Source organism: Amphibalanus amphitrite, unplaced genomic scaffold (assembly GCF_019059575.1).
Source record: "Amphibalanus amphitrite isolate SeventyFive unplaced genomic scaffold, NRLGWU_Aamphi_draft 000260F_arrow, whole genome shotgun sequence".
Lineage (NCBI taxonomy): Eukaryota > Metazoa > Arthropoda > Thecostraca > Balanomorpha > Balanidae > Amphibalanus > Amphibalanus amphitrite.
The window spans coordinates 701,747-727,832 of NW_024881755.1; the positions used below are offsets into that span (position 1 = coordinate 701,747).

The window sequence follows — 26,086 nt, forward strand, 5'->3', positions numbered from 1 at the left end:
CCGGTCTGTTGGTCCCTAGAGGCTGGAGAAATGGCGAATTATGGATGAAAGCTGCTTTGTCATTATTAGTTGGAGGCAAATAAAAGTGTAGTATTACAACTACTGTGACGGGAAAGTGGTGCGAAAACTTTTCAATGGCTTGTCAGACGACAAAGCGAGGCCAGAAATATCGGAGTCGACTGGCATGACGCAAAAGTAGGCAGCGCTAAAGGAGGCGAATATGCTCCTCGAAATGGAAACATTTCAAAGGGAGACGACGGCTGAGTGGGATGAAATGATTCCGCGCAGAGGGGTGAGCTGCCTTTCTCTGGGGACCAAGTTCGAAGATCAATACCCTCTGGGGTTGAAGAGTGAGGGGTGAACCATCTACCGATAAGCAGTCTCCCCGGTGGATTACCGCTGGATTCTCCGTGTTCCACGGCCACTCACCGGTAGCGTTCCCTGCGCTGAAGCCATGGAGGAGAGTGTGAGCCGTGAGGGCCGGCAGATTCAGAACGGCCACTCACCACCCAGCGAACTCCTCACCAACTCACAACTCACAACCTCAACTCAGAACACACCTCACTTGACGGAGCAGCTCACGCGCGTGCGGGCGGGGCGGCCAGGGGTACACCGGCAACTGTGGCGGCGCCAAAAGAGCGCGAGGCGCGAGCGGGCGGGCGGGCGCGCGGGACGGCCTTCCACTGCGCTGTCTACCTGGCCGAGATGAGAGCCGAGGGCGGGCGGGAACGCGGAGCGGCGCCACCGGCCGGCGGGAGGAACAGGGGAGGGTGCCACACACCGTGATGCCAGGCACGTTCCGCGCATCGCATCGGTATCACTGGCGGATATTGGATGCGACAGACATTCAGTGTGCGTATTTGGCAACCACAAAGGTGTTTCTGGTTTTGTCGCTCGGACAAAACGCCGGCGTGATTGTGTTCTCAGAGCGGCAGACGGTGCGGAGAAAACATTTCAAAATAAGGAGAAAGGAGAGAGTGCTCAGAATACATCATCGTTTCATTTACATCAATATGGAAAGGCCGAATCGGAGCCTGAGACTCCAAAGCCAGCAAAAAGTGTTCCAGAACTCTTGTTTTTTTTTTTTTTTAATACCAAGCGTCAAGTGAAAATGTTCGCCGTTTTCAAAAGCAATATTTTTGTGATGGGCCATTAGAGCTGACATTGGCCGAATTAAGTATCGAATGTTTCACAGTCCACAGCACAAAGACTCGTCACAAGAACATACATGGGACTGGAGGGCGCAAGTGCGAGAAACTTGGCGGCCATTCATCTCAAAGTTGTTTTTATTATGGTGGCTCTAATATCTAGAAGGAAGAAAAACCTCCTCGGCCACCGACCTGATTGGAAACAGAAAGCATGCCAAGAATTCAGCGGAATGAGGACCGAAATATCAGGGTGCCTGGATACTGCCTCGTCAGACTGAAATATAAATATTTAATCGTCAGGCTACCAAGCAATGCGTAAATAAAGGCATACTTCCGGCTTCATACATCTGAGCTCAAAGAAGCAGTTTCATCGGCCGCTAGCATAACCATTTGCGGTGAACCGATCCATGTTATGTATGTGCATGTTTTCAGTTTCATCAGTTGTCTACGAAAAAAAAAAACACACACACACATCCGCAGACAGCAGTGCACAGAAGTTATCCATGGCTTTAATGCAAAGATGTGATGCGCTCATACCCGACCACTCGAACCGTTCCGTTCCTGCTCCCTCCTACTCTCTCCTCGAGATTCAAACTCTCTCTGCGATTCAAACCGGCCGGTGCGGCAGGTGGTGTGTGTGGCGCTGGCCGGCGTTCCCGTCAGCCACCCAGCTGACACCGGGTCACAGGGGCGGTCCCCCTCCCCCTCCCCCCGCCGCTCGCGCATGGCTCGCGCCGCGCCCGTGCAGGCTCGCGGAGCTCGCCGTCTGCAGCCAGCTGACAGGTGTCTAATCACGCCTCTGCGCCGTCCGGCGGCCGCCGGCGGGGGCAGGTGGTCCCCCCCCCCCCGTCCCGTCCCGGGTCAGTCTGCAGAGGTCAGTCGGCCGGGCCGCGGTCATTTCACACCTCCGCGGCCGACAGGGCGCCCGCGTCATCTCCCATAGCCGCGCAGCTGCCGGCCGCCGGCAGTGTCCGCGCGGCGCGCAAACAGCCCCGGTAGCCGCCGTGCCGCCCCAAAACAGGCTATCGGAGCGCCAATCGGACGCCGGCAGACAGCGATGAGAGCTCACCTGTCGCGACCGTCGGCTCTATTAGCAGGCCGGTGACGAAAACAGAGCGACAAACACGTGTGCGCGGAGCGCCGCACTGAGCAAGGGACGGGGACGGGCGCGCGCCGGCTCATTAGGCACAGCCGGGCCACCGCAGTCCCTTCCGGTCCGCCTCATTCCACGAGCCCTCAGCTGCCCGATCCACGTCCTAAAGCCCGTTCTAGGAGCTCTATCCAGGCGAAGCGAATCTATTGACTGACACGGTCAGTTTCTATCCATGGGTGGGGAGGATTCTGAACAATCCATAGCGGGTCAGATGCGGCACTGTGGCGAAACCTGCAGGCCTGTAGCAACTAGCAGGCCAGCTGATGACCAGCGGCTGCTTGGCCCCGGGCCTGCAGCAGATCGACTCATGACCTGCAGTAGGTCAGCTGGGGAAAAGTGGCGAAGACATTCAGCCCAGGACCTGCAGATCGTCAGGGGACCTAAAGTAGGTCAGTCGGTGACCTGCTGCTGGTTGGTACAGGGTTTGAAAGGGACGTCCTGCAACAGCTCGGTCCGGGACCTAAGGCAAGTTGGACCTGTAAGGGGACCTGCCGCAGGGTGGCCCAGGACCTGTCGGGGACCTGCAGCAGGCTGGGTCAGGACCTGTCGGGGACCTGCAGCAGGTCAGACCGGACGGGGGCGTGGCTGGCGCCGGTCCGAGGTACCCAAGTACCAGCGGCGGCGCCGGCGGCCCCGGCAGGTGTCGGACTGACCCTGGGCCACCTGACGCCCCGGCCGTGCCCCTGAGACACCGCCAGCCGCCACCTTTGTCCTGTGAGCCGGGGAAAAACGGCAGCCCGGCCGGCCAGCAGACTGCGCCGCTGCCCCATCTGCCGGCCCCTCTGCCGGCCTGGGTTAAAAATGCTCTTCAGCATAGGTCTGCCTGGGCCATAGCCTTTTGCATTCATTCTTTTTATCACGTTGCGTCTTTCTCTATAAATACATGAGAAACTGACACATTCAGTTGGATCGAAATATAGTCCTAAATTATCATATTCTATTTGTCCCGAGCCTACACTGTGCATTGCGAAGCTATCAATGTCGCATTACATGATGTTACATATTGTCAGTGATTCAGTACGTAATGCCACATAATGTACCTATAAATACATGCAGCTTATGTTTTGATACATGACCAGTATACCATAGTAATGGCGGCTCTGTCAGGTTGCCGTGTCAGGGAGGATAGGACGAGGATTGAGTGCACGATCAGAACAGCATGGATAGGATGGCACGGTCAGAACTACGCGATGAAGTACGTTGGCAAAGAAGTGAAAGGTAATCTTTGTCGATTGATTGCGTGACGAGTCCATTGTACAATCATATGTAAATCGCCACAGTTAAATCGGTGTCGTTGTTGACCAATCAGATATCACTTGTTTGTCCCGTCTTTTCGTGACCTATAATCCCCTTCTCTTTCTTGGGAAACGGTACACATGTCAATAGCATCGCCTGACAATTCGCACTATCAATAGACTTGTTACAACCTTTTCAGAGTTCGAGAGAAACTGCAAGCCTTACAACGTAGTTGTTACATTTTTTTCCGTCGTACTTGTTTCGGAGTGCACCTCGATTCATCGTCATCATTGAATAACGAGCACCAGAAGCGGCATGGCGTAGTGTCTTTACTGGAACTGGGTAATGCGCACAATGCACAAGTGCACACAGTGCTCAACGGTCACCGCACAGCCCAGACCCGGCGGCTCAATAAAGCGAGATGCCACAGGAGTCCGGCTCCCACTGTATGTAGTAACGCGGAGAACCGCAGCTCGGGATGCATCGATTACGAGTGAAGCGCCAACACCGGTGCAAGGCAGCAGCGCCGATAGCCGAATAGCGACCGACTCCAGCAAAGAATACATCGCTGCAAACAGCAAAAGGAACGTCCGATCGCTATCCATACGACACTCACGTCATTTCAGGTGGATATTTATAAAGTGTTTTGGATCACAATTTACATACACCCCTGCCTACTGCTTGCCCAGATCTATACACATTACACATACCAATGATAAAATTCAATTCAGTCCTGATATCACTGCGAATTCCTTGAAGTGTTTGTGATTCGTTATTGGAGGCAAACAACCTAACGAACTGTTCAACAAGAAGCTTATTTGTATCAGCGACGTGATGTATGTTGTACGACAAACATAACAAGCGCACAAGACATTTTTCGAAATGTTACTACAATATCGATGAAAACATTTCAACGAACAACACGATGCATGCATGTGTTTTCGACCCGTGATATCAATGATAACAAAATACAGCACAACGTAAGAAGGCAAAATGGTACTTATAGATTTCCGATTGCGTGAAATAAGGACAAAATGTAGCTTATGAAGCGTTGAATGAAAGGAACACCAGCAAACACAGGTTTTCATGTTGTAGCATTTTTCGCAGGATTCCGGTGAAGTACAAGTGTCAAGGGCTTTATTGTCAACTCCCGTGCACACAGCTGACAGCTTTACAGCCGGATCTAACATTCCAGTTGCGACAAAATAGAAAAGAGTCATGCAATCTGTCAATACCCTTCGGGACAATACCGACATCTGTGTAGAGCGCACAAGTCGCCAAGAACAAAGAGTGAACAAAGTACAACGAACGTACAGTCCTCAGGCAGTCCAAGTCACGATCTGACGAGCAATGACACACCTGCGTTACTGTTCTGGAGTTGCTGAGGATGCGTTATCTGTTCAGTGGATCACATGGAGCTCCTATGCTCAGAGTCTATCCGGAGGTCTCACCAATGGATAAACCACCCACTAAGTACACTGAATCCCTGTCTGCGTCCTCAGGCTGGCTGTGAGACGGGTCTCCCCGATGCTGCTCTGAGCGCACACAGCCAACATTACCACGGGACCGGGCCGGTCGTCGGGTCGTCCCATACAGCACCGGCCGTCCAGCCGTCCTCCATTATCGCACCATTACGAGCCCACTCTTCATCACCGGCCACCGGCCCAGAGAGCACGCAGAGGACAATCTGCCAGCAGGAGAGAGCCCTCCTCCCTAACGAGAAATCACCGGATCCCTGCAAAAGTGACAAGACAAACTCTCCTCCGCAGGGCGACTTCCCAAGGCACCTTCCATCCATGAAAATCCATCTCTGAAAGTCAACGATTACGTGGCGATCTCCGAAGGTATCGTTTCTCTGATACAAACCACGTTTCCCGCGATGGTTAACCTCTCCCCACGGCAGAGGAGCACCATTTTCCGGAGAGGCGCGCTGGCTAGGGCAGAGCGGCCAAATTAATTACGGTCGGCGGCCGGGCGAGCTGCTCTCTCGACAGTGGTTCCATTATCGCATCGTTAGTGGCAATCTGCCCCGCCCGCCGGCCGGCCGAGCGAGCCTCTCTGACCGGCCCACACAGGGACATGGCGCAACGGGCAGAGGATAGCCCGTCGGACGGCACTGGCCAGACAGAGACACCGCCGGCCGGACGAGCCTCCCTGACCGGCCCTCACACCGGGACGGAACGCACCAGACAGTGGAGACCAGACAGCGCCAGCCGGACAGCCCAGACCGGACAGGACGTACCGGGGCAGCAGACAGTCGGACAGCGGTGACCCGACAGCGTCACGGGTCGCGAATCGTTACAGCCTCATGTCGGCCACGAGACCACATGAGCCCGGTAACGTGTGTCGAGCCTGTGGACGACCAGACTCATGACGCCGTAGCTAAAAACCGCATCACAAAAACCTAATAACAATCATATGGGATCTGTCAGAATCGCTAACGCACGGTGACTTCCACATATAGATCTCGCAGGTTTATGAACGCTTATACGGGATAATTATCCCCGGTAAGAATAACGATAATATGTCACACTGGCAAACGCAGTACCTAAGAGTGTCAGCCAGGGCTAAAAGCAGTGAGATTATCCGACAAGGTCAAACATATGGAGAGACGGCCAGTCGGAGCTACGAATCACGGGCGGAATTTGATAAAAAAAGGTTCGCGATCTGACTGTGAAGTGTTTAACTGAACAGCAAAGGAAGACGGCACTGGTCTGTCGACATTAGGGTGCGCTTTGCCAATTGTGCGTCTACTGATAAGTGATAAACAATCAAATTGAATCGACAGGATTGTCGAATTAACATTTGACATGATGTGCCCACGGCCAGCAAAATACTTGCAGAGAAAAAAAAACATCTGCCAACTTGATCCCTCCTCGGCCGGCGATGGGCTCCTTTCAGAGACGACATTCCGACTCGCTCCCCACAACGATACAACGATAAAGGCGCGCATTATGCGCCAAAAATAAATGGAAATGAAAGGGGTGCCGGTACAAAGGCGGATCACATGTCTGGCTCCGGGGCGCCGACCGGGTCTCGATCGCGGCTGGCAGACTGAAAGGCGCAGTCGGCCCGGCGAGTGACAGGGTGATTCCGCTCGGATCAGATGACTGTTCAATCGCATCGTCTGCCGACGCGGCCCGGGACCGGCCGGAGGGCCCGCGCCGACAGCGCTGTCACCGCCGCTGTAGAGACGTCGATGCCGACGTATCGAAGTCGACGCGTGACAGTGACGGGCGTCGGAAGACATCGACAGCCGGCAGGGGCGGCGCGGCGCGTCCGAGCGGCGCGATTCGCACCGTCCTGTGACTGCGGCTGTATCAGTTTCGGCCGAAAATAGACCCGGTGAGAGGGTTACGCGTCCGCCCACAGTTCACCGACAGGTGAGAGACAGAGAGAGAGGAGCGCGGCGGACCGAGCAGGGGAGCGGCGCGCCGGGGAAACAGTCGACACAGGACAATCGCGCCCGTTCCCACTGTGGGGCCGGTCACAAAAACGGAGCCAGCTGCACCGCCAGCCGCGGCCCCGACGGTAAAAAGCTCGGCCAATCAATGCCTCGCCAGATCTGATCACCGGCGACAAAAAACGCCACATCATACCGAGTTACATACTCATCTCGCGGCACGCAAAAACGGACCAGCTCGAAGAACGCTACCACCACAACCGACGCGCTTGGGGTGGATACTTTAGACGGCTAGTGCGACTGGGGATGAAGACAGCAGTCCCACTGTCATATGTAAAGTCTGGACACTGCAATGAAACACCGATAGCGGGACACCGGCAAGATTCAAGGCTTTTGACACTGAGTCACTGACTTGCCAATACAGTCTCGAGATTTGGAGAGACCAAGCCCTTGGTAGAATGGTGATCCTAGCCAGGCGGTTGATCCAAGCAAATTTGCTAAAAGTCATTCGTCAACTATGCTGAGCAGAGATGTGCGTCCGCCATCAGGCTCTCCAAACACGACAGACCAGCTCCACTAATAGTGGATCTTCCGTGAGCCGCTCTCTTCCCACACCGGCTTAGTAAGTCACAGCGGAGTTCCCACTGACATAAAGCATCGTTCACACAGAAATTAACTACCACATCGGCCGTTTCCTGCGGTCGGCCATAAGGCTGCGTTCAGGTCGGCGTGGTGCGTGTGAGGAGCGTCTGTGAGGGCGAGCCGGTCGGCCGGTGAGTGCGTTAGTTCCGAGCTACAGCCGTGTCTGCACTGCCATTGGAGAGTTCGAACTGGGTCGGAGCCAGATCCAGTCGGGTAATTTCCATTGTTGATGCTCATCCAAGTATCAATGTAATCGCCAGAAAAATGCCGCCCGATCGCGGAGAAACTCCACAACACCCCCGAGCTGTTTGTTCAACAGCACTGCGAAATGCCGCCTGCGGGCACCGGTAACGATTAGACCAGCGTGGTGCACTCAGCAAGACCGAACACGGCACCCGTTTCATTGTTTAATGTACATTGTATGTGGGAGAATGTTATGTAATAGCCGGTACTGGGAACTCCACGTACGTCAATTCACTAAGCGCGATCGTTTGCGCTAATAAAACATGGTCGTAGGAAGGGAAATGTGGGAACTCAAATGGTACTCTGTAATTTGGAGTCATTTGGTACGCAGGTTTGTAGGTTATCTAGTGGCATACCCACAAAGGAAGGTCGGCCAAAACAGTGATATGCTCATAGATTAAGTAGGAACTAGGATTAGACGTTAATCGTATCAACATCGTCGTCTACACACTGCTTTGGTAAATTCCATTTTGAAGCGAGGGTCTGCAGCAATTCATACAGCCACCAGCGATTAAAAAGCATGTGGAAATAAATATCATAACCTTGAATTACATTGCAGATCCAGAACAGCGGTCCACTGGAGATGATGGGAGTAGCTTACCGAGTTCCAAGAAGAAAATGACATAGCTACAATTGATAACGTTTCCTTGTATGTGATGCGGAATCGAACATTTATTTTAAGATGATTCATTTCTGAGCAAGCATTCTGAAGTCTGTTGATTGAGAAAATGCAAATAACATTCATTTTCGTTCAATATTATTTATCTTGGACGTGGCGGCACACAAAATAATAGAAATAACTTCGTTCATGCTAAAAAGAAAACTTCATCCATTACATACAAATATCCTCATAAGTTTTTGCTGTGCTAGTTTTTACGTAAGCTTAATAAAAATATTTTATTGTGTTAGGCGATTTTCATATTGTATCCAAAGCCAGTTGGCATTTTCTCATGTCCAATCGAATTCCGGATCGGACATTGGACAAAAATCGAAATTCCGAAGCTCTAAGTTCCGATCGGCACCTATAAACGCCACACTCTCAGTCGAATTTAAATATCTTTACAACTAAATGTCCCGTGCCCTTGACTGAAGTTACACAAGAGTCAGGAAGAAAAAACAACACCCTCGAGAACAGGTATCCATCAGCTTCATGATATTAATGCCAAATGGTATGCAAATAAAGTTTGAAAGAGTCCCAGCTGGCCACCGATGGGCAGCAGCTGCCACTCCTCCCCAGTCCTTGTGGCGAGGTCCCTGAACTAGAACGTGTCAAACTGTGCAGTAACACTTCATACAATGTCCGCATCAAATCACTATAAATCTGATTGCAGCTTCCTGCATCGAATGCAACCTGTGCACAATCGCATTGCATGCATGTGTAATAAACCCGAATCACCACACGTCCTCCGATCGAATTTCAGTCATGGGTTCCGGGACAGTTCGACGCTGGGCCAGGGGCAGGGGCCAGCTGGCTGGCCCGAGGCGAGTCAGTGCCCTCGACCAGCCAAAAAGGTCACAGTCGTAGCTACAACAGACGGCAGAGTCGACGGGTACCGCCAGAATCACAGCGGAGATCTTCAGCGGACACCACTGGCGAACACAGTCACCGATCAAGCCAACCGACAAGGCCGGCGGACGCAGGATGCTGCCCAGCGCGACTCGGTTATCGGGCTGTCGAACTTCTCCCGCCGAATATCCACGTTGAGGAATTCGAGAATCCATAGGGCATGATCCTGTGGCGTCATCTTTCAATTAAAAACTGCTGAGAACATTCGAACCAAAAATTTAAATCAAGACCCCCCTTCCCAAAAAAATGTATCTCATCTTTGTCCAAACCTAATCGGCTAGTTTGTTTCTTTTTGCTTACTTGCTTATTGCTAGCACTAAGCTTGAATCAGAGCCTGTCAAAATAGCAACAGCCCTTAGCAACCTAACGACGAGAACCCAGACAGTGCTCCTGACGCTGCCTTCAACCTAGCCTCGCGGAGCGGCACCAACCCGTTTCCATGATTACTGGGCAGAGTCCACGTGCGACGGAGGGTAGGGAGGAGAGTGCGGGGAGGGGGAGAGGTTAGGGCAGACAGACGGCAGGTGGCCAAGGTCAAGTCCCGGGGTGCCCTCGCCGCGGCGAGGGCACCCCGGGACTTGACGTACGGCGCGCCGTACGTACAGACAGCTGCAGGTGGGAGGGGACACCGGCGGGAGCCGACCAGCCGTGGCAGCCAGGAGCCTGGAGACTGAGTAAAGGTTCTGAGTTCCCGGCTAGTGTCAGGTCAGGGCAGGTCAACTGTGACAACCGTAGGGCTCAGCAGATGGACTGATGGTTGTTGTTCTATATACCCTGGATGGTTGAAGCCCTGAACGGCAGGGACTACACTTTACAGATCAAGAACATGGAGGTGGAAAAGGCAGCAAGTGCAGCACACACTTCGTTTGGCTAGCTGTTTTTTTTTAGGACGCGCTAAATGCTATAGTCATGTTAAGACCCCCGCGTGCGATGATTCAACACACGGCACGGATACATCTCTAGCGAAATCCAGGCAATCCATATGTTGCAGTAACGTCCTGATGTAACATCCGTAACCCGTTTTCTTCACATATTGTGGCTTTACGAACAAAAAAGGTTCCTGTTTTGCTGGAAAGTCCATGGATCTGAATTAAAATCCTAACAGCAAACATCCGCAACGAGGGTAACTACTAACACCCGTAAAACCGCACTGGACACTCCAATCGGATTAGTCCACATAGCACGGCCGTTAGCAACACTGCTATTCTCGGAACCTGCGGTGAAACCGAGCGACTGGCGCAAATATCGTTTGTTATACACTGACCAACTTTACTCAGTGTAATCTGCTTGATAAATTCCAGATCTGCAGAGTGTGATTCAGCCCAGTTTGCAGCAGAAAGTCAGATACATTGATATACAGGGTTCGAGTGACCTGCAGTTCCTACAAAAAAGGCCTGGCAAGTGGCCAGAGATGGCTGTCATCTTGCGCAACGGAACGCTTCTCAGAGCGAACGCATCAAAATGGAACGAGCTCCTTCAAACCCCTCAGTCGGTCTCAGTTTCCCCCCAAAATGCTAGACCCTCACAACCCCGCACTTGACAATGGATATTCCCGGAAACAAGTGGGGGCGGTTCATAACACCCTGCACGCGCAGGAGCGTGTAAACTGTAAAGTAGCCCACGGCCACGTGCAGCCGTTGGAACATTCTGCCGTCCACCAGGTGGCAACCGCCACCCCTTCCACACCACCCCTCGCCCGGCTCCACCCTGCCACAGGCTCGACGGTAGTAGGAACGCTATGGTCGACACTACATATGCAAGGATTCGAGGGAGCCATGGCAGATATACCGAGTCACGAGGCAGACGGAGTCAAATTGAGGAAACATGTCACTGACAGGGTTTATAAACTATCGTTCGACTAATCAGTTAACAGTTTAAAATGTATAAAGTTTGGAACAGAGTTTAAAGGTAGTGTGCCAGCTTTCTTGGACCGTATGGAGTTAATGGCCCAGATAAGGAGAACCGGATTTTTAGAACTTATCCATACCTTCAAAACTCATGGAAACGTCTTAAATTCTTCAAATTTTGAGTACCCCAGTGCGAAATTCGCCCCGACGGGTTGTCGGTCGTACCCCAACCACATTTCACACCACTATGAACAATAAATGCACACACTGAAATCGCTATTACCGATATGCTCATCCAATCAAGTTTCGATAAACCCGTTCATCATCATCTCCTGCGGTTTCGAACACGCCTGTTAGGTGGCTTCTGATGCTCGTCGAGGTCGGAATTTCCAAATACGCGTGGTGCGTCGGGCCGCGCGCTCTGACTTCGGCCAAGAAAAATGCGTCAGCTGATCATTGTCATTTCTGCCACTTGCGTGTGGTGAAATGGGGTCATAACTTATAAGGCGGCTTTTTCATATCAATTATTTTACATAAAATCATATTTCAAACCATAAATAATGTTCGACAGCCAAATAAAAGAAACAATACCAATACGGGCTTACAGTTTAAGGCTCGACATTGTGTTGTCTACGATTAGACAGCTGATAACTCATTCCCGTACGTCGTATGGTCGTAACACTATAATGACCTTTGCTTATTGTCACAAGTGCGCCGCATTCGCGATTGTTGCCCGACGCCTGTTTGCAGGTGAGCCCACTACAGTTGTTATACATATCTAAAAACCGAAAAACTTTTAGGCGAAAAAGGCACTATTCCAGGCCCATTTTTGATTTTTTTTTTTGCGATATTATGTAAAAACAGAAGCTTCTTATCCTAGGAAAAATAAAATGGGAAATCTTTCAAAGGTGGCACACTACCTTTAACCTCTGGTTTGACCACGGAATGATTCAGAAATTACGACTGGATCATACCAATGTTATCTAATAATGTCAAATGATTTATGAGAGGTGATGTGGTGGAACTGGTTCCTTTCTTTCCTCGGTGCACACAATACGCATAGCAACGACTGCGTGAAGGGATAAACGTAACAAGTTTATTGCGTGTTGTATGAACACTGAAGAGCTTAAGCACTTTCCAATGGGATTTTCTATAAAAAAAAAAACATTTTGTTACAAATGCTGCGTGAGTACGTCCGCTGATCTATTGTAGAAAGGTCGTTATCTGTGCTAAAAAAATTAACTGCTCGCATCTTTGTCCCCTATGTTCCAGCAAACTCTCTTCTGGCAAATCATGGGATTGGTGTTCTGACATGGGAAGTTTTGTGCTATTCGAGGTGGGACATTTCCAGCCAGGTGCGCCGGTGTTAGGTAGCTGAGCTGCTCAGCTACAAGGGTCGGTCATTGACCACCAAACTGAACGCGGATTCAAGACACTTTGTGGTGAAAACAAGTGCAACTGACCGTTTTGGTGCTTAACCCGCGCCCTGGTGGGGGGGGGGGGCTATTTTTTGCCCCCCCCCCCCCTCCAGACTTTTCAATATATCTCCAGAACCGCTGCGCCGATCGTCACCAAACTTTCAGTACCCTCCCGGACATCAATTTTACACATTGTGACCAAAAATTTTTCCAAAGGCTATGATAGGTTGGCCGGAAATGACGTCAGAGTGACGTCATGTTCTGCCGTTTTCGACCCAAAAAAGGGTTTCGCGGGAAGAGCTGTCAGGCCTATAGCTTTGCAAATATAGAAAAACGATAAAGACATAAAAGCTGTAGAATTGACAGGGCTACAAAACTGCTATCTCGGATTTTTAAAATTTTTGGATTTGGACCCCCAAAAATCAAAAAATAGATTTTTTGATTATAATAGCCGAAAAATCCAAAAAGTTTTTTGAATTTCGAAAAAACCGGAATATATGTGATAGTCCTTACCGCCTTCTATCTACATACCAAATTTGAGATCAATACCTCTTTTTTTGGCCAAGTTACAGCGAAAAAACTGTTCAAAATTGATGACGTCAAATTTTCAAACTCAATTTTTTTGCAATTCTAGACCTCGTAGCGCAAAACAAAGACCACCATTAGACTCCCCGTGACGAGCTGCATCGAATCAATACCCATTTTATGCAAAAATATCAACTTTGAAATTTGACCTTTTTTGACCTGACCTTGACCTGACCTCCACCAGAAAGTGACCTAAGCCGTACCTGATAGTCTTATAACCAACACCATTGAGTTGGAAATGAAAAATTGGCCATAAAACATGCACCGCACAACCTTAGTACCTAAAGTTAGGTTCATGTGACCTGTGACCCTTGGTGACCTGACCTGTGACCTGACCTGGTAATGTCAGTGACCTCTTATAGCAATATATGTACTAGGCAACTGACGCCCTATCGCTGATTCTCGACAAAATGCGTTTTCTTCGGTGTTATAGCGCATTCCCTAGATGACCCGTGAACGGTGAAACATTTCATCTTTGACCTGACCTGTGACGTCATCGGTGACCCCGAGGTCAATGAAATTTGGTTTCTCTCGACAAATTTGACAGACCTTTCGAACGCCGTTTGAATTTTGCGGATCCGTCCAGTAGTTTCGGAGATACGAGGGGGGGCAAAAAATAGCCCCCCACCAGGTCGCGTTATAAACAGACCCCACCAGGGCGCGGGTTAAACTGGCAGCCCACACAGCGCAGAGTGCGGTAGGATAAAGCAGCCAAGTCGACTGTCGTTTACACTTATTGCAACATCATTTCTTAGAGTGAAAGCAGTACCAGTTATTCAAGACATTCTTAGTGATAACGTAACGCCGATGTCCATTAAAATATGTCGTCAGAAACTAGATCGTCACGGTAAGGTAAAATCTAACCACATCAATCCACATTCGGGTATACGCACCCGACCAGAACAACAGGATAGAGCCATAGTGGAAGGACTACCAGCTTAAAAATCAGCTTTTGACATTGAATAATGGTATGCCATCTCATATAAGGAAATCTAGAGTGAGATCCAGAAGGAGAAAATAGTATAAGAATAACTCATACAATAGCAAGGTTATAGCTAATCAGACGAACATAAAATGCTAACTATGCCCCTGACAATCTCCACCGAAGACAATGTCAGAGCGATGGCAGATGTGCTTGGCCGTGACTTTGGTATTGATGCTTCCTGCATGGCTACAGATTCCAAATATATGTACTTACCTCCATACCCAAATTCATCCAAAAATTCATTATCACCCACCAGAGAAGTTCCTACAAATGTTGGAAACCGCACCAGCCAACTACTCATTGTATTTTTCATATAGGGGCAGATTTAGTCCTTTCCAGTAGGCGTATTATGTTCTGTTTATCCCATTTAACGACGGACGACTACCGTTCAAACGTCTCTAAGTACACAGCGCCCGCGGGACGACGTCACTTCGCCGGAATGTGGTTCTTGTATGCCGGAACATCGGATTTCGACACATTCCACTTACCGCGCGGAGGTTACAAGCAAAGACAAACGCCTGATCCAGTACGGAACGCCCGCTTAGAGTTTAACTGAAGCTTAGCTTACATGTCGCGGACTGGCTGTTAAGTTCCGTTGAATAGTCACCTTCTTCCATCCTGTATTGCTTTTTCTTCTAATTGACTTGCACAAAAAAACGAGTTAAAGGATGGCGCTTTCAACCACTCACATTGCCTGCAAAAATACACAGCTCTTTGCAAAATCGGCATTGCACTGAATTCACACACGACTAAATGAATGATCTGATAAAATTGCACCAGCGCCTATATCATTCATTGGTTAACAAGAAAACTTTACGTCCCTATACAAGCAGCATGTGGTTTTGCAGAGTTTAAACAGCAACATAAGAATCTAAATAAATACATGCTATTCTCTATAGCTACGTTCAATCAGATGCAGGCTAAGGACCCCAAAATAATTCAGTGGCATGTTTTTACGTAACGTCCCCATTGTCAGATAATAATATGATAGTGATGATAAACCGAGTGTTATCTGGAATTTAAATTCATAGTCAGAGCGGTTGGACATCTTTCAAAACAAATGAAATCGGGGGTCGGACATTCGATGGCAGTCTGTGTCATTTGTCATAGTGAGTGACAGAGTGCCCTCCGGGGCCTAAAAGACGCACCGACTACGCAAGGCATAAAAGGGAACGGAGTCGGAACGGTCAGGTCGGTGTCTCAGTGCGGGCGGAGCGCAGCAAGACATAACAAATGAGTCTTAGCAGCCTATCATGATTATAACACCGCATTAAAGTCGCAGCTCCGTGGGCTTTTCGAGTAGCAAAACTACTCCATTATCTTAGCCGGATGAGAGGCTAAGTGCAAACTACAGGCCTCTCAAAAATGAAATCACCAATAATCACTCACATGCATGCAGTTGGAAAATAAGTCCCACTACAGTCAGCTGGAGCCAGTGCGGCGCTCGAATTCCTAACGTTATGGTGCCTAAATATATCAATTGACATCAATCTTCTCGCTCTCATCAGTTCCTCAATGCCCATGCCAGGTCAGGCAGGCACAGAATGTCCCTGGCTGACCCGATTTCTCCCCTCACCCTCGCCTTTGCGCCCGGTGTCCGGCGTCCTGTTCAACGACTTCGGGTCGCGACACGGGGTCAGCACGGGGTCACAGGTCAGCCGCAGCGGGTCATAGGGTCACGCACAGGTCAACCGTCGGCCATTGGCGTCTCGTCGGTAATGAGTCGCGCCGTGTAACCTCCATGAGGCCATTCGTCATTTCGGCACGTCAATATCCCCGCAGGTCAGATGTGTTTTGGTGGAGGGCATCGCCGCCGGCGAGCTGATCCAACGAGGATGGACATTGGACAGTGGACACTGAAGGTGTGAGACTGAGACCGAACGCAGCTAGGCCCTACCATCACACCAGGAACCAAATTCTGCTGGCTCATCAACTCAGAGACGATAAAGCCCCCCACCCCCCCCCCCCCTACTAACACACAGCGGCCGGGGCAGATGGGCGAAACCACTGGACGCAGCAGGTCCGTATATAACATCTCGATAAATCCAACGGCAGTCATCCCATGGTTGGCATCCACTGTCATAACTCATAAGGTACAGAGTTTGAAAGTTACGTAAGGTGCTTAGACGGTGCCGAAAATATTAGTGTGAAAAGGGAAATGAAATATTGTTAGTGAATACTGAATAATTTAATATACTATCAAGGGATCAAAGAACTATATACGTGCACACGGATATATGCGATCCGTTTACCCGTATTTTCCGGGTAAAGCACGGTATCTCCGTCTTGGACTGTAGGCCAGTCGGAGTATGCAGAAATAATATCGATCCACTACTGGAATGACACAAATATCGTCGACATGCCGCCAATGACGATACCAAGGAAGAACCAATCTGTCAAATAAACATATCACTGGCCAATAACTACACATCCACACAGTACACATTACAGTGCAGAGTGGCAAGGCATTCCTGATTCTCCAGAATGTGTCCTGATAACAAGATATAAGCCAGATCGTTTGAAAAGATGTCAGAACACATCAAATTTCTCAGAACATTTGGTTTTTTGTTGTTTATTTGGGCTTTAGGGCGCGCCGACTACTAAGGTCATTTTGCGCCCTCAGAACATTTGGGATTAATTCCAATAACACAGACATCTCGCGGAAATAATAGATGAAACCGTTGAGCATAGCTGGAAGGTAGCACTAGCGACTGATCCACATGGGCGACCCGCAGCGCCGAGCAGGATTCGGTCCGTGGCAAGACCAGCCGACCCAGCGCCTACCAGGGGTCCGACCGATTCCCCAGTGTATCGACTGAGCCACGCAGGACTCGCAATATCCTCTATCCAGCCCGACCAGCCGCCGACTCGACAGCAATTATTTCTAGCCCATTATATTTTGAATTACCGATAGTCTGTATCACTGATTGCGTATGTGATTGCTGCATGATTAGATGTGCTGTGATTTAATCCCAACGCGAATATCCCTACCTCTCAATTATTCCGCAGTTACTTTCATTATAATCAAAGCTGGTCTGATTGCATTCCTGGGAACATCTCTCATACGCTGCGTTGGATCTGTAACATGAAACGGTCCTTGACAATACCCTTATGAGTGAGAGCTTTCATAAAACGACATTCGCAACCCACGTCGGGGGATATAAAAGAACAGCCAACCCATGTCAGCCCGATGCGCACATCAGTCAGGCCAGGGCGTCATTGGTATTTGCTCAAAGAGACCCCGACTTCTGCAGGACTTACCTCGTGTTGGCATCAGCAGTCCATCTCCATGCAAGGCCAATCTGCGAACACAAACGATAAAGCTGTTATAAACATCACAGACTAGCGAGAACTCAGAACAGTTATGGAAAGTGTTAAATTAGAAGAAGACAACCTGAAAATGAGGTAATTCTTTGAGATTATCAAAGTCAAGTGATAGGCTGCATTTAACATGGCGATGTGTGTTGTGTGCATCGGACTGCATATTTCGGAAAGAATTGGAACAGTCGTTCATGCATACAACTATGCCCGTGCATGTTGCATGTCACGAGTTTTCGTGATTACAGAGTAAACACTCTAATGTTACAGCGAACCCCGTTCTTCATCCCCCTGACCAGATACTACCGGAGGATCAATAAACATCTCTGATCTGAACCAGCACAGATTCGTACCTAAGGACCTTTGCCAGCGGAAACGGTCGGATTTTCACAAACAATGAGTCATATGCCCAGCATTTGTGTTAAGTTTGACCCCAACTCGCCTGGCTACTTCGGTTAAACCAACGGCATCCTGTACCTAACACTGACAAATATAGCAAATAAAATATCATCACGAAAGTAATAACAAAAAGATAACAAGCACAATAACGTAGATTCCACACACCCACGAGTACCTATATGTATGTACAGTCCACAGCAGAAGTAATGTGCGGTTTCAGTCATGGGTATGTTCTGCTTCTGAAGCTTAGGAACGATTAACCAGACTACACTGAAACTTTGAATGAAGCTTATATATATCGTCACCCTTGCAGCTGCAACTTGAGCTATTGACATCTTCTTTTCGATCACTCCGCATTAAACAATCGCCAGTCAAAGCCAACCGTTGAGATTGGTAAAACCCTACATTACTTTAGCGGTGGGCTGTACATTATCTGGCTATGCGTTGCATTGAACAATGCCAAATTAATGTCTACAACCACATACTGTACCGCGCAATCTGACCACGGTTCTGAGAAATACAATCAAGGGCAATACAATGTCACATACCTACTATAGCCAGCGGTGACAAATTGCTGCCGCGATGTAGCAGTCAAATATCATGTCCCGAGAATGCTCGTATGCCTATGATCAGGGTTTACGAGCAGTAATGTAATTGTTTCGTGATGTATTGCTACGGGCAGCAGAAGCCAGAAAGTCATTTGCCAAAAAAAACATCCTGCATTAACGTAACCGATTATGTACATGAAGATACAGTTCAATACAGTAATGGCACTCCTAAATAAAAAATCAACTTAGCCCCGAACAACGAAAAATCACTTCTCAGCCGAGCATGAAATGTGAAAAATATGTGTTCATGCCGATATTCATATCATTAGGTCTTTGGTAGTAGTGATCGGGCGGGTCGCGCAGCCATCAGTAAATCATGTGTCAATCGACAGGGATCCATTGTGCGGGCCGGCTGGCGCCGTAACCCTTTGACGGCCGGCCGAATGTCCCCGGGGCTCGCTCAATGCGGACCGCTTAGCCACGCACTGCGCCTCTGATCGGGCGAACACGTAAAAATCGCCCGCCGGCCGGTCACAGGCGACGGACGGCTGGTAGTTCAGGGGATCACGGGTAGCCGTGTATTGTGGGGAGGGGCTCGGACGCTGCACGTGGCGGCGGCTGTCGCCGTTAGCAGTGTAGCCGGTCGGCGGCACGCGCCCGCCGGCCGGGGTTGGGTGCGCGGTTAGCGTGGCACGCCGACAATGTGAGCACCGAGTGCCGGCGTGTCCCACGCTGCCACGCCGCCCGTGTTAACACGCCGCCAACTCATGTCCATCTGTCCACACAGAGATCGGAGCTGGATACCGTTAGCCGACCGCCAAAGGAAAACTAAAAATACAACAGGAAAGTCGCCGCGGTCAGAATTTCCAGCTGGATGGGGAAAAGCTTCTCCGGACTGAGTGCAGCGATTGGCCGTATCGCCGACCGATAGCGCACTTACATGGCTACTGCATTACCTGCAGCTCGCACCTGGTGATTGTGTCAGCGCGGATCGCAGGAAAATCGCGCACAAATGGGTATATGTTCCAGAGGTTATAACTTGACCCAGCCACGATCAGCGATTCAGATGGAAATCATATAGTCACTATTCAAAACAGATGGCATGCCTGCTGATTTATTAGGGGAGCTTTGCTGAGAAGATCAGATACTACGGCTCGGACAAACATGAAGAGAAAAAGAATGTAAAAAATGAATCAAATTTACAAAATATTTAACAAGCATTAAATCTGCCGAATATCCACCTACATACATACAGGCATGGATATTTTTTTCGTCAAATATTCACTGATCAGCATACATCTTGATCCCATTGACTCAATTCAATTCACCAGAGTTCCGTACTCCACGGAGCCGATGGTGGTTCCGGGCCACCCGTCGGCGCCGACAGAGCCGATTGTCGACAGCGACCCATCGATCCTGCTCCGACACAACTGGTTCGACCGAGACAACGAATGGATTGCAGAAGGCCCATATCTTAGGCAAATACAAACACGATTAGGCTGGGCAATTGGATTAGGCGCGCAGCCGAGCGGGCGGCGCCGGCCGCCCAGAGAGCGGGTCACGATGACCGATCGGAGGGGCCGGCCGAGCCCAAACGAAGATCGGTGGCGCCGGCACCGCCCGTACCGCTACGAGGGTACTGCGCCAGAGAAGCGCACCAGTCGAAAGGGAACACATAGAGAAAGGTGCACAATGAACGAGCGGGATCGCAGAAGAGCAGGTAATGCAGATTGCATGACAAAACAACCAACGCTATGCTGAAGTTAGTTGGCTAATGGATGGTGATCACTACCAATTAAAACTCTACACATAACGACACATGTAATATAGGACAATAAAGAAATGTAAATTATCGCTAATGAATCAACAAAGACTCAACATGCATGATGATACTGCCATTCCATAAACAATAACAGAACAGTGCGGTTATACGATCAAGGTTTATTACGCGGACATTTCCTAATTGGCCATAAAACGCGCCGGAACATTTGCATGTAGATAAAGATTGCATAGAGGCAGCCATCGATCTTTTCCGCCAGTGAAACACGAGAGGTCGCCACCACAGTCATAAAAGGGATTCGTAATTCATAGCGTACAATAAAAAATAACAATAAAAAGATGCAGCGATAAAACTGGCCATAAATGTGATTTGTGTCTCGGGCTCGTCATTTGAATTCCGTTAAAAAGGCCACAACAACAGATAATGACACAAAAACATGACGGAAAGACGGGCATTACTTTCCATTAAGATGCAAACCACAGCCAACTGACGAGAGGGGAACGGCATTTTTATGCACCGCATACAAACACTGGTCGTCTGCAAGAAACACTGATGTAGCGAGGCCACATTCTTCCAGAAACGGGGAACAACAATATAGCAAATTACTTTATCGTGCTCGTCTCTGGAAATGTCTGTTCCTATTGCTCATTTCTGCCGTTTACGCACTATCAAACATGTTTCCTTATTGCACCTTTATTTCACAGCAGATAGGGATAGGGCGTCTGGCACAAGCTCGGTGCCAGGACCAGGAAGGATTACACCTCGATCTACTTGTGGTACGTCAAATCTTCGATTTAATTAGCCGGGCGTAGGGTAGATCGGATGACGAATTCATTGTGCTTTTTGGAACTAACCGAACAATGGGGCTTACAATCACCGATTTTTCAGGCAATCGGATGAACGAACATTATAGACTAAATACTTTTCAAAACTACTGTCGTGTCAAGTCGAAGTCAATGGCGTGCATTTCAACTGCAACCAAACAGCTTTCAGCCAGCCCCATAAGTAAGCACACCCATACCACTAACACCCGCCCAGTCAGCCGACCAGCACCCTCGGAAATCGGGGCGTGGGTGGGCGCAGCGCCGACTCTCGGCCGGCGCCGGTACCTCTCCCGGGCCGGGCGGCTGACCCGACCCGGGCCGGGAGGATGCCGACGGCCCACACTGAGGGAGATATTCCCGGAGACAGGGCGGCGTGTATCTTTCATTAGACCAAGAGCCGGCGAGCGGGTTCCTCGGCCGGCCGAGCGGCCCTCCGGGGATCGCCACTCCGGCTCGGCTGCTGCCGACATAATGCTACAGATATGCACTCCAATTTAAACAGCCAAATGTTATTTATTGAGTGCAATTTGCATGTTATTGCATTAGGCGCCGCCTGCGGAGATCAGTGCCGGTGAAAAAACTTCAAACGGAAGCGGCCCTAGACGCCGTCGGCCGGCGGGCAGATGGGGCCGGTCGGGCGACCCGTGTCTTTTCGTCAGTCAGCAGCGGCATTGTACCGGATCCATCCCAGGAACTGGTGAGGCTGACAGGGCCAAGCTGCCTTTGTCCGGTGCCAAAACGGGATACGGACACGACACGCAAGGCTCATGGCATCCCTGGGTCCCCTGATAGAAGTTGGTCACCAAGAACGGGAACGAGACCAGAAACCTACATAAATCAGCGAAGATGAAGAAAGGAAGGAGGAACAAAGCGTGATAGCAACATATCCGTGAACAGAAATAGAAACAGGCAGAAATAGAAAGCGCTTGATTTATTGAGCGCTTCGATAGATTTTCGTCACCATAATGATCTCGCACAATGGTGACAACGGCAAACACGATCAGTAGCTGGAGCTTCGAGTTCCCTTTCCGCTACGCCCGGTAGCTAGCTACATCCAGACGGGAAGTAAGAGTGGTGTAACTGGCACGGAAAACGGTAATCACAGTTTGAGCCGCCTTACCAAAGATGACGTGCCCATTAACAACTCGCCGGCACGGTGGGGAAAGCCGCAATACTGACAGGCAACAAACAACGGATTTAATCAGAATGCAAATGGCATTCAAACGGAAACTAAGTAACAACAGCTCAGCTGACCTTGACATAAATGCGATGGCAAAGTACGACCCAACCTCGCAGCCTTCAGCACGAATAGTGGTGCGAGCTTCATTCAAATACCGAACGGAACTGAAATCTATATTATAAATTATAAGATGTCTGTGCGTAATCCGTCATGCCTTATGTGTCTTATTGCGCCTGAAAGGCGCCGCGTATCGGCGTGAAATTTGGCATGCCGAATCGGTGGGTTGATGTGACCTCTGTATTAAAATTTGGGACGGATTGGCCCAGGGGTGCGCCGTCGGCACGTGCAAAAGGGCGCTTCCATAGGGATAACACGGGAAACGGTCAAAACAAACATTGGACGAAAACTGGCCTGCGGCGCCTGCTTCCCGGCTTGATATCTCGGCAACGGGTGACCGCAGCGAAAAGCGGTTGCCACCAATGGATAGAGGAGAGATGGAACTAGCGTATTGATATGGTTTCATAGTATAGCACGCGCCACGTGCAAGACAGGACCGCCGGTTGTGAAAAAATGACCGATTTCATGCATTGTGACGGGAAAATCGATGCCGCTGGAAAACGGCTTGACGGAATGAAATCGGTGTTGTATCATTTTGCAGACAAATGTATGTGTAATCAGAGAATAGCAAACAAAAACTGATTATCCGTACCATTTCCTTAATAATGAAAAATTAATTTGAAAATTTGATTCGCGCGGAGCGCGACGTCCTTTACAACATCAAAACGTATTGAAAACGCTGATCAATCGCTATGAAACCTACATATTCGGAAAGAGCATTCTTTTCTGACCAATATCAACCCAAAATATTATCGAAAAGTCAATAAACTTTTGTGAAAATGACTCAAGCATGTGACCGTGTTTTGTTAACGTTACCAGTATTTTTCGAGAAAATCCGATCGATGGCTTATAGCCGGCAAGTCATTCAACTTTTGACCATAGCTATTAAAGCATGGGCTGCAATGCGCCGCCCGCCAAGGGGAATTCCAAACACTGAAAATAAGCGCCTACCAGTAAACAACACATTTTTGTACTAGGAATAACTCAGCTGCTACTGGGCCGATTACGCTGAAACTTGGACTGTGGGTGGAGGGGGCACTCATCTGGCGATGCATGGTCATGTGTGACAGGTAGGGTGGATCGATTGCACGTGCGCACGTGAGGGGTCCACTTATACATCTCAAGAACGGCTGGGCCGATTTCGCTCAAATTTTGTACACCGTTAGGAACAATTTAGAAGGGTGGCTGGCACAAGTCATCTAGAGTCTCAGTTAGCGCGTGCGTACGTGCAGCGGGCCGCTTTTATATCTCAAGAACGGCTGGGCCGATTGCGCTCAAATTTGATACGCTACTTTAATCGAGTATGAGATTGTATGATATGTATCGATTATGATAATCGAGTATGTATTAGTAAGGTAGGGTATGGGTGGGTTAGGGTAGGGTAGGGTAGGATGGGTTTGAGTTCGATAAAGGCAAACCACGAGAAAGGCTCTAACAACCCGCAACCAGCACCAGCATACCATGCCGTTCAAACAAATATCCAACTCCGACAAAATAAGACAAATAAAAATCACAAGTTCCCACACCCAAACTAATGCCCCCTCAAACGCATCTATCAAAACGCACAGTTATAGCGTAAAACATGCCATCTAGTCTATCTATATTATGATTTATAAGTCGTCCGTGCGTTCTCCATCCATCCATCCGTGTGTCATGTCTTATGTGTCTTATTGCGCCTGAAAGGCGCTGCGTATCGGCGTGAAATTTGGCATGCCGAATCTGTGGGCGTGGGCGGCCTTTGTATTAAAATTTGGGCGTGATCAGGCCAGGGGTGCGCCGTCGGCACGTGCAAAAGGGTGCTCCCATAGGCTTAACACGTGGCCCGCGAAAACCGCCAACGGGCGAAAATCGGGCCTGCAGCGCTCCTTTCCCGAGCTTATATCTCGGTAACCGTAAGTCGCAGCGACATGCGGTTTTCACTGATGGATACAGAAGAGATGGGCCTATCGTATGCAACAAGTTTTTTTCTTAGGTATATACCACGTGCAAAGAAATAGCCTCTATTCTCGAGAAAACGGGCATTTTTTACACATTTCAGGAAAAACGTTGGCATTTGAAAACGATGCATTGGAATGACACGGGATGCATTTCACGGACTACAAGAGGATCTGAACTGTTCAGAAAACATATATTTTTGCTCATTCACTCGCACATTTTTATAATTAAACGCTTACAAATTGCGAGTTTTACGTGAAACAGACACGCTCACCTTTACAACATCATAATATATTGATAACGTAGACTTATGGCTATAAGTCCTTAATATATTGAAAGAGCACTCTTTTCTGATCAATATCCACCCAAAATATTTTCAAAAAGTCATCAAGGGCTCTTAGAAACAGAGCAATCATTGTACCGTTTTCGACGCGTTTTTACGGGCGGGGCAGCGCCGTGGATTGAACGCAGCCGGGCGACATGCGAATACCACCCTATCCTTTAAAACTGCCAATAACTCGCCTGCTTCTGCTGACCGCGCGGCCGAGTGGTTAAAGTGTCGGACTGGTAATCCAGAAGCAGGAGGTTCACGGCCGGTCAATTCCAAAGTTTTTCGCCCGAATTCATTCCTAGGGAGCATTCGGCTAGCCGGCAACTGCCGGGAGGGCTCGGTATGCTACACAAACGAGTTGGCTTACCTCAGGGATCGACCCAGCAACAGATCATTCTTAGTCTCAATTCAGTATACCGAAATTTGTATCCTCACGGACATATACGTATTGCGTAACTCGGAACATCGCAATACGTTATCGCGCAAAGCTGGCCATCTAGTCTATATTATGATTTATAAGTTGTCTGTGCGTGCGTGATCCGTCATGCCTTATGTGTCTTATTGCGCCTGAAAGGCGCCGCGTATCGACGTGAAATTTGGCATGCCAAATCTGTGGGCGTGGGCGGCCTTTGTATTAAAATTTGGGCGTGATCGCACCAGGGGTGCACCGTCGGCACGCGCTCGCGTGCGCCATAGGGTTAACACGGGAAACGGTCAAATCGAAGATCGGGCGAAAACCGGCCTGCGGCGCCCACTTCCCGGGCCCAAAACTCGGCGACAGATTGCCGTAGCGAGGTGGGATTGCCACCACTGGATAGAGGAGAGATGGAACTAGCGTATTGACATGGTTTCATAGTATAGCACGCGCCACGTGCAAGACAGCACCCCCGGTTGTGAAAAAATGACCGATTTCGTGCATTGTGGGAAGAAAACCGATGCCGCTGGAAAACGGCTTGACGGAATGAAATCGTTTTTGTATCATTTTGCAGACAAATGTACGTGTAGTGATAGGAAAGCAAATAAAAACTGCTGATCCGTACCATTTCTTTAATATTGAAAAATTAATTTGAAAATTTGATTTGCACGGAGAGCGATGTCCTTTACAACACCAAAACGTATTGAAAACGATGATCAATCGTTATGAAACCTACATATTCGGAAAGAGCATTCTTTTCTGACCAATATCCACCCAAAATATTATCGAAAAGTCAAAAAACTTTTGCGAAAATGACTCAAACACCCGACCGTGTTTTGTTAACGTTACAGGTATTTTTCGACGAAATCGGATCGGTGGCTTCGGCAGGCAGGCCATTGAACCTTTGACAACAAACTGTACCGGAAGGCACCTCTCGCGAGGGGAATTCGCCAGTAAATAAAATAAATTTATTCTTGCAATAACTCAGCCGCTACCGGGCCGATTGTGCTGA

General features: G+C 49.3%; 1 protein-coding gene across 2 annotated transcripts in view; it reads right to left on the reverse strand.

Moving 5' to 3' along the window:
• The window catches only part of LOC122386712 (TOX high mobility group box family member 3-like), a 120,544-nt gene that overhangs the window by 76,704 nt on the left and 17,754 nt on the right, over positions 1-26,086 (reverse strand). Inside the window, exon 2 of one of the 2 annotated variants that reach the window (XM_043376193.1) lies at positions 17,489-17,529. Coding sequence is in view for 1 of the 2 variants with exons in the window: in XM_043376192.1 (XP_043232127.1) it covers positions 430-456 (27 nt within the window). In the remaining variant the exon portion in view is untranslated. Of the gene's footprint in view, positions 1-429; positions 596-17,488; positions 17,530-26,086 lie in introns of those variants that run through there. The other variant, XM_043376192.1, reaches the window with a different exon arrangement.